The 10,084-nt window shown below is 41.3% G+C and overlaps 1 protein-coding gene across 1 annotated transcript in view; it reads left to right on the plus strand.

Annotated features, from left to right (window-relative positions):
- The window catches only part of ANO2 (anoctamin 2), a 146,167-nt gene extending 137,799 nt beyond the window's left edge, over window positions 1-8,368 (plus strand). Inside the window, exons 23-25 of the mRNA XM_066319578.1 lie at window positions 1,079-1,260; window positions 6,516-6,621; window positions 8,087-8,368. Of these exons, the coding sequence (XP_066175675.1) occupies window positions 1,079-1,260; window positions 6,516-6,621; window positions 8,087-8,368 (570 nt within the window). The remainder of the gene's footprint in view (window positions 1-1,078; window positions 1,261-6,515; window positions 6,622-8,086) is intronic.
- The last annotated feature ends 1,716 nt before the right edge of the window (window positions 8,369-10,084 follow it).

Consider the following 10,084-nt stretch of genomic DNA (forward strand, 5'->3'; position numbering starts at 1 on the left):
ATATTGGAACAGGAAATTATTATTTAGCAAAATATAGTTTTAAATCATCATAGGATGGTAGAAAGCTTGGATGACACATTAAAGCCCATCTCATTCCAAGGCCACTGCCAAGGGCAGGGACACCTTTCACTATCCCAGGTTGCTTGCAGTCCCATCCAACCTGGCCTGGAACACTGCCAGGAATGGGCAGCCACAGCTGCTCTGGGAAACCTGTTCTAGGGCCTTCCCACCCTCACAGGGAGCATTTTGTTTTTCTAATATCCAATCTAACCCTCCTCTCTGTCAGTTTGAAGCTATTACTCCTCATCATGTCACTCCAGGCTCCTGTCAAAAGTCCCTCTCCAGGTCTCCTGGAATCTCCTCAGGCACTGGAAGTGGCTCTAAAGTCTCCTCCCAAATCCTTTTCTTTTCCAGGCTGAACAATCCCAATTCTCTTGGCCTGTCTCCGCAGCACAGGGGCTCCAGCCCTCTGATCATGTTCATGGCCTCCTCTGGACCTGCTCCAACAGGAATGAGTCCAGAGCAGAAATCAGATAGATATCAATCTTATTGATATGATGTAGATATTTCTGTGACTGATTACCTCCACAATTACACGAGTTTTATGGGATACCAGTCTCATGAGGTTTAACACCAGCATGAGATCCCCCTGTGTGAGATGTGTGAATTCTGATGCTGAGGGGAAAATGGACATTTACACTCAACAGTTCTGGTGTAACTACACCAAAATATAGCTCAAAATATACCAAATGGCTATTAGGTCTTGTTGTTTTTTTAAACTAGTGATAAACCTCCTAATGGCTCCATAGATTAAAAGAATTGGAGCAATGGACATGCCATTAATTGCTTTTGCTACTTCCCCGGCTGAGCCTTCCCTTGGAGAGACAGAGCAGGTTACTGTGCAAATATTCTGTAATATATGCAAATATTCTGTACCAGTTCTGGTCATATAACTCTCCCTTCACCAGCACTTCACATTTACCTGAACATGAACATTTTCCCCTGAATTAATTTACCTGGAGACACAGATTCACAATGCTGTTGTTTGTTTGCCTGTTTTTGTTTTTCCGTCTCTCAGGCTTTTGTCATTGCTGTCACCTCCGATTTCATCCCACGCCTCATGTATCAATATGCATACAGCCAGAATGGAACCATGCATGGCTTCATCAATCACACCCTCTCATACTTCAATGTCAGCCAGCTCAAGGCTGGCACACAGCCAGAAAACTCCCTGTTTGCACAGGAGGTTGCATTCTGCAGGTAAAGTACTTGTAAGGGCAGTTCTCACAGTCAAGGGAATTTCCTTGCCTCTTATGTCATTTTTCTCAGTGGGAATTTATAGAATTCACTCATATGGCCACATATTCCACAATATTCATGTGCCTTTGAAAATGTGGTTTTGGAAGTGCAGCTTCTAGAGCATTCTCCCTGTGTTACAAGGTCTTTAAAAGGGTTTATTTCAGGGCATTAAAAGGCAAAATAAACAATTTATACAGACTTGATCCAAAGAAAAAGCAAACTCTTTCTTTACTGAAAGATACTGCTTTAATTAAAAATAATGATTTTTTAAAGTAGACACCCAGTAATTAGAACCAGGCTTTCTCTGTCTTATTAAATTCAGTCCTTACTCACTGAGATATGAGTTTTCAATATATTATGCCCATCTTTAAAACCTGCACCAGTCACCATCTACATGTCTTCTATTTTGGATTCATCTTTTCAGATTGGGGAAATAAGGCTCAATTTTCTTTAAAATATGTCCCAACTAAATACCAGATACCTATGGAATAGTTCCTGTTTGCATGAGAAATCATTAATATGGCTCCATCTTTCAAAGTAACTTTGTATTTTTATAATAACATGCAGAAATTCAAAGAGCTGCTTTAAGGCCTTACAACCCCCAGCTGTTCAAAAGTGAGCTTCTTTGGGTCAGTGTTATATTCAACAGCCTCCTTTTTGACTCCCTTGAAACCACCCTGTGCTTGGTCTCTGCAATGGCACAAAATAATTATAAAAGTTCCTCTTCCATTTATTTAAGGAGAGCCTTAATGTAGAGTGCTTTTCCCTCCCTTGCTTTGTTGTGCAGTATATTTCACTATGATTTTAAGTGGGGTATGAATCTTGTGGGTTATAATCCAATTATAACCCACAAAAATGACACATCTCTATTTCTTCACGGGAAGCAGGGTAACCAGGGAGAGAAATCTGTCCTTCTCAATCTGGCAGTGCTGTTGGGATTGCCTTTGGGGGATACCTACCTTCTCACCTTGACTACAGCACAGGATAGATGAGTGCACTCCTAACTTTTAAGCAACTTATAAACACTTGAGCTCTGCTATTCTCTGCTTCTGCTGCTGGAAGTTGTTTGTTAGTAAAACATTCCCCATCAGAGAATGCAGCATCTCCAGACTTTCAGATTTCTAAGTCTGTGAAATGCTTTTCCACCCTCACCTTCTTAGCACTTTTAAATTTTTTATCCCTAAATTCACCTGTGTTTTCCTTCAACAACTATCTTCACTTCACTGTGATTTTGCTACTTTCACTATGCTGCTTTTTACCTTATGTCAGCCACTGCCTTCTGTTCATAGCTGTTTAAGTGCTGGTGTGTTTGGATATACATGCATTGACAACAGGAGTGAGAGGCACTCCTTACATCTGTGTGGTCCTATCTCTGCTCAACAGAGCCCAGATACAGGGAATCATCTACACTGGCTACAAAAATGGTCCCTGCCTGATGATACTATCTAAGAGACTGAGAAGCAGAAAAAAATTAATATTTGACCATTTGTTAGTCTGAGTGAGACAGAACTATGGGAGCATTTCTCTTCTGTTATCAGGAAACAATTGGGAAAAGATATCAGCATCCACAAACGCTGTTTCTCATTATCATCTGCCTCATTTGAATCTTATCAAAATCTCAGCGTTGGACAGAACTATCACTGTGATAAAGTACGGGGTCTCTAACTTGTGTCCCAAGAGACAGGCAACCAAACACTGCCCCTCAAGCTGGAAATAAAATCTGTATTTCTGTTTCTGGCAAATGCATTGGGAACAAGCTGACCTCTCTTATTCTTAGATTTCTGTGACCTCTGGAGATAAATGTGGTTGCAATGAGGCTGCATTTTGCTGCTTACGGGCATTGCCAGAGATTAAGGTATCTTAAAAATAACAAGCCAGAAACAACTCTGCCACTGAACATACAGAATACATTCTTCAAATACTTAGAGCAGCATTTTCTGCAGTGCTGTGAACTCTTTGGCACTGCTTCCAAATAAAGGTTGCTGTAAAGCTGTTCTGATACACAGTTGTAGTTGTAATTTTAATTTTTATTTCAGGAAAAAATGGCATTTGTATAGCTGAAGGCAAATTAGAAGCAAATCTTGCTAAGATATGGGATATTTTTATTGTTTTTTCCTTTTTAGTCCTTGTAACCTTGTATGATAATGGAGTACATACAAACCCGCTGGTCACACTGAAAAAAGGGAGCAGCAGATAAGGAGACATTCAAGAGACTTTTCCTTTAATATGGGTATTCTCCAACATTCAGCAACTTTATAAAGTGTCTTTAATATTATTTCCTTAATGTCATGACATTAATCTCATCTATTCCTAATAATCAGTGGTGGATGCTAACATTTTTCCCTGACTAATTTTTATATACGCCTGCACTGCAGATTCTATGATTCTGGATGTTTTCTCCAATTTCTTCTCAAAGACCAGCTGAAGAAGGAAATTAAACAGATTGGCTTATTTGGACTGATTCGAAGTTCCACCTATATACATAGTTTGATTTTTTTTCCCCAATCACACAATAAACTTCTGAAATACATTAACATCTTTGTCTTAGCTCTGGCTTCAGTTCACATTTGTCCAAGTGTTGTGGGGTTCTCTCCACCCAGTTTCCCTTCCCCTACAATTCTCTACTTTCAGTGCATCTTTTTTATTCCTCCTTATAACTTTTCTTTGCTCTATTCTTCAACCACATTGACCACTTCATATTCTTGTCCTTTTTCAGGGAAATTACAGTTGCTAGCTATTTTGGAAACACAATAGTCTTTGCAGCACTGTTTGGTTGGTGTTCCTACCATACCTTCTGAATCAAATATTTTAAGAGTAAAGCATTGAAAAGGTGATGGAATTAGAGAGTCATAGAATATTCTGAGTTGGAAGGGACCCAAAAGGATCATCAAATCCTGACCCTGCACAGAAGACCCCAAAAATCACACCTGAGGATATTGTCCAAATGCTTCTTGAGCTGAAAAGATGGTCTTTGCTAAAAAGAAACTATGTGTAGAATCTAGGGGATAGAAAAGGCCCTTTGCAGTCTCATGTGCCAGAGAATAATTAAAAAAGGAGGTGGGGAGGACACCCAGCTACCTCATCTATAGCTCTGGCAACATTTTCCTTCACCATAAATCACTTGCTTGTGTTCTGTTGAGTGTCGGTTCAGGCATCACAAGCAGTGTGATTCCCAACTGAGCCAGGTGAAATTTCCAAGGGGTCTGATGTCCTGCAACACTTACATAGTTTGTGAAGCCCAGAATGCATTAAATGGAAAACCCACCACAGTTGGTGACCCTTCCAGGTGAACCTGGGCTCTGTTTCAAGACTGGGATTGATTTGTAGTGATCAGCAAAGTCCACAAGAAACTCACGTGGTTTTCCTTGGCTTTGATGTTCAAGCAGATTAAGTTCAAGGGAACTGACTTTGGCCCTTGATGTAGCACTCTACAGATTTGAGCAACGTATGGGAATATCCAGAAAGTCCAGAATGTCCAGAAAAGTACCAGAGGGGGGGATCTGGCAGTGCAGGAACAACACAGAAATCCTAAGACAGGCCCTGTGCATTCACTGCTGAACAAAACCGTCGAGGGGCTAACACAGCTCAGGGAGTTCTTCCTTAAAATAACACAGCCCCCAGTTTAAAGTGGTTCTCTCCTCCCTGTGGGCTTGTACCTTGTGTCCTTTGTCTCCAGAAGCTGCAGCACAGAATCACATCCAGCATTCCAGACTCAGTTTCTTGGGGGTGGGGAGCGGCAGGATGTAGGGGATGTGTGGATTGCAAACGTGTAATTTAACATGCAAAACCATGTGGGTAGAACCTGAAGGTAATTTTGGCAAGCGCACCTGCAAACTGAAGCTGACAGATTTTATATATGAACCTTCTCCATTATCCCCCAACGGAGGCTTTTGCACAGTCTAATGAATCTTACTGTCAGGACGGGTTTTGTGGTATTCAAAACAGATTTTCCCTTTCTTAATTTCATCCCATTACTCCTAGTCAAACACTGGGAACAGCACTAAATTATCCCTTTCAGTCCTAAGGGCACAATTTGCGCATGGTTATCATGTCCAACTGTGGCTGTTACTTACCAAAGTGGAGCAATACATGTGCTGCTCTTTAATCTTCCCGATGAGTCAGCCTCCTCAACCCTTGTACTGTTCTCCTGAACTGCCTTCAATTTGTTGCTATCTTTTTCTTTGGTTTCCTTGTGGGGTTTTTTTTCTTTCTTTCTTTTTTCCTCCCCCCTCTGGAATCTGCGAAGCTGAATGGCTGAATGCAGTGTTCCAGGTGTGGATTTACCTGGGCTGTTCAGAGGAAGGGTAATTCCCCCCCCAGCACCATTGTGACTCTTGTTGATACACCCACAACTCATACACTGTCCTGCTGCCATATTTTAAACTTGTGCTAACTTGCTGGCCACTGCAAGCTCCAGGCTATTTCAACTTTCAAACACTATCCCTTCAAAGATCCTTCAAGTGTTTTATTTTTAATTATTTTCCATTTCCCCATATTATTCTCATTGCGTTTCCTGTCTCCATTTCTTATTGCTTTCTGTGTTTCCTGCTATATTCAAAACTTTCCAATTTAGGAGCATCTGTGATTTTTATTAGCCTGTTGTTTACTTCCAAATGATTGATGACAATACTAAAAGCAACAGTCTTTACACCAAACCACTAAGACTCTGTTTTATTCTGTCCAAGGCTAGACAGTTAATTTAGGAAGTGCCTTTTCCATGGCTCCCCATTTCGTTAATGCAAAGATAGGGATCACCAAAGCATGAGTCATATTTTATATGGGCTGAATTATTCCCTAAATTAATCAAGTTTTAGGTGAGATGAATGCAGGTTTATCTCCTTCAGTCTGAAAATGCCTTGGACTATCTCCCTGCTTTCATTTCAGCACTTTATTCCCTGTGCATTGATGTCAATTACATCAATTACATTAAGAAAATAAGGGGGACTTCTGTCAATCGTCTAAAATCTGGGCATTTCCAATGTTAAAACAATGTTCTTATTTTGGTTACAACTGTGAAAACCAGACTAAGTGTGTTAAATTCAGCAGAGGTAGTCCAGCTCTTATTCTGAGGTTGTATTTCATAATAAGGGTTGAAGTAAGAACATCTGGAGGATTTGATTCTTTAGGTTTTGTGACTGGAAAATCATGTTAATCACAGCAATTGATGCTGGGGGAAATTGCTGGAACTGTGATAACTGAGCTGTCTCCATCTCCAGGTTCAAAGACTACAGAGAACCACCTTGGTCCCCACACCAGTATGAGCTTTCTAAGCAGTACTGGGCAGTTTTATCCGCTCGCTTGGCTTTTGTGATTCTGTTTCAGGTAAGTCTGCTGAGTTGCTTCACTTTCAGCCACAGAAATATCATCATAAATGGATGCAAATGCAAATGCATATTCCAAAGCAGCCCATGTTCAATAGACATGGAAGGCAAGTCCCACAGCTTTCTTTAGCCCTTGCCCCTGGCAGTGATCCTCAAAATACCCCAGGATTTGGAATGTATAAGTGGACTCTGTCAACTTTTATACTCTAAGAGGCACCACTTGTAAAAATCACATAAATGCTGTGTAGGCTCGTTAACTGCTGTTCTTTACCCAAAGCAAGAAATAAACAGAAGTAATAAATCCTCTACTTTTTTTTGCTACTTTCTTGAATTGAGATCAGTAAATTGTCGCCAGTGTGAGTGAGGATTTCATTAGCAAGTGATTTGCTATCATGGTTTGCCTTTCAAATGTCTTCCTTCTGCTCTCTTCCATGATCTGGGATCCATCCCCAGTCAAATGGAGCCCATCTCTCTTTTTCAAATCTGCCTTTCTTTTGTCCTTACCTGCCAAGTCTTCCCAAGTGTTTCTGAGAATCTTGCCTGGTTTGTATTGCCCTCTTCTGCTTCTTTGCTGTGCCTTCAGTAATTTTCCACCAGTGGCTGTAAATCAGTAGAAAGCAAGTGGTTCTGCTGGGCTTCAAATCCTCTGCCTGCTCTGCCAGAGAACATTCTCTGGTTAATGAGCTCCATTGTCTGGGATGCGGACAGAGAGTTCATGCTAGCAGCCTCGTCAGCCAACAGTTCTCACACATTTCCAGGCATTACACAACACAGCACTTCTCAAAGCATTATCATGGCAATACAAACCCCCAAAGCATTGCTTATCTGTAGATTTCACAAGCAAGTAAAACTTTTTGCCCAGTCTGCTTCCTGCTTGATGTTAGGAGCACCTCCTGTAATCACCTTAACACCTGAGGCTTGGGGTTTTGGCTTGCACACTGTGGTTGTGTAAAAACAATCCTGCTTGTCAGCAGATAGAAGGATTTGAGGGCAGAATGGCCATGAAGGTTGTCTGCTGTGTGCTTAAGCCACATTGGAAACACACAGGTATCTTTGCCTTGTGTAGTAGGATTTTTGGTGGTATTGGAGGATGTCCTTATATTAATGGATTCTGAACTCAGAATCAAGGAATTGGCTATTGAGAACAGAGCACCTTTGGATGCCTGTAAAGAGTAATGTTAGTTTAGCTACTTAGGCCATGGATTATTTGATGATTCCATGTCCTTTCCTATTTCAAACCAAACTGAAGCACTCTTTGTTTAATTCAGCCTCTACACTGAGGGGTAGCTATGCACAAACCTGAACTGTTTCTTGAAATAAAACATTAATCAACTGCTTACTACCACACACCACCAGCAAAATGTGTTTGACATCTGTCTCATAGCTATAACAAAGGTTTGGTTTTGTTCCAGTATGAGTATTTTGGATTTTTCATGCTTGCTTCATGTCTGTTGCTGTGCTTGCAGAACTTGGTGATGTTCCTCAGTGTTCTAGTTGACTGGATGATCCCTGACATCCCCAAGGACATCAGTGAACAGATCAAAAAGGAGAAGGCGGTGCTTGTTGACTTCTTTCTGAAGGAAGAGCACGAGAAGCTGAAGCTGATCGAAAGCTTTATCGCACGAGACAAGCGGAAACGCAGGAGCGGGACCAAGAGCAAAAGGACCAGGGCTGCCAGCTTCTCCCAGTGTCACCGCAGCCCCAAGGGCAGCTTCACCTCCTTCAGCTCACAGCACACCGTGGTGTGACTCCTGAGGGGAGGGAACAGCCTGTGCTTACCTCTGCTGACTGCATGATGTGATTCTGAACCTGCAACGAGGGAGGGAGAGACGAGGGACAGGGAGGCTCTTTTGCTTCCTTAGAATCTCCAGATGTGAGGGTCTCTGTTAGAATTTAAATGCCCTCTGGGCTGCAGCATTTCCAGATTTCATCAGTGTGAGATAAGGGCTATATTGGGGCTGTAGCTGGTTCTTGTGGTGTTGATGGATGTGAGCTGGGGAGCCATGCAGGAATTCTCCTGGCAGGAATCCTCCTGGTAACCGTCCCTGCTCCTGCAGATGCCCGGTAGGGCATGGGGACATTCCTGCTTTAGTCTCTGTCCTTGGGCAGATTGATTGTGGGGAAGGACTGACCATGGGGAAGGACTGAACTTAGAGAAGGACTGATCATGGAGAAGTGCACACACCTCATGGTCTCATTGGCTGTAGCTGCCAGTGGAGGGTTTGCAAACATGTGAAGTCCCAAGAAGTCTTTGTGCCTTTCCAACCTACACTGCCACATTGTGCCACCTCTGGAGGGCACACAGGGCTCTGGGAGATGCGAGAACAGAAGGAATTTAAATCACTGGGCACTTGCATCTATGGGTATATTGTGCTTAGCTTAGCAGGAGCTGGAATGCATATGCCGGTGAGCGGGGAGGCCATCAGCATGGCTAAAGCTGCCAGAAACAGGGAAGCTCCTTGGCACTCATTGTCCTGAACAAAAAACTAAAACACAAACCTTGCATATTTGATTCTCCTCTCACTTAGACTTGGAATTCAGCCAGTGTCAAGAGGAATCACGCCACTGAACCACCAGTGCAAAGCTGAGGAGTGAGAATGGAATCAAGTCCTGTAAATCATGTGGCATCTCCATGTACGCTGCACGTAAAGTAACAAAAACTGCTGCTGTTGTGATTTACTGTAAAATATTTTGCAGAACTGCGTTTCGTTGGAGGATAAACATATTCACTATCAAGCTTTCACCTACAAGCATTTAAGGAATAACTCTATTCTGTCATGAATGAAAATTAAACTTTCTTAAAAAATCTGTTTCTTTTTCTGTAGATTCTGTCTCTAATCCAGCTTAAAATTCAGAGTCTGGACAAAAGGTTTTCTGCTTATTTTGTCTTCTCAACAATACTTTAAAACCATAAAAAATGCAAACCAAAAGACTTACTTCAGTTTCAGGCATTCTATTCAGGATTGCTCTTTCACATAATAATCTTATTTTATATATTTCTGAAGTCTAAGATTTTACTAATGTCTTAGATGAAAATATTTTTCTCTGTGGCAACTTTTGGTAACATAATGGGAGATGCGAAAATAATTTCTTTTTTCATTCAATGCCGAAACTAAGGCACATCAGAATGGGAAAACTGTTTCATGGTGGGCTGAAATGAAAAAAAAAATTTGTTTATGAGTTTCATTTTTAAAATTCCTTTTGGGGGTTATTAATTTCTTCTATGTAGAAATGGAATTTGAAAAGATAATGTTGCCTGAACTAAAACTGCAAAGGTTTAACTTTGTTGAAAAAAGTCAGTCCTCTCCAAATATTTGCCTCTTTTTCCCTGTCAAAACTCTTTGTTCTGTTTTAGTTTTGTTAGGTGATTAATTTTTTTTGTTTGTTTGTTTGTTCATTTGCTTTAGGACTTTGGCTCTCTCATGGAAATCTGTGACAGGGCTGAGACATAACCTTTGATTTCC

Source organism: Sylvia atricapilla, chromosome 5 (genome assembly GCF_009819655.1).
Source record: "Sylvia atricapilla isolate bSylAtr1 chromosome 5, bSylAtr1.pri, whole genome shotgun sequence".
Classification (NCBI taxonomy): Eukaryota; Metazoa; Chordata; class Aves; order Passeriformes; family Sylviidae; genus Sylvia; species Sylvia atricapilla.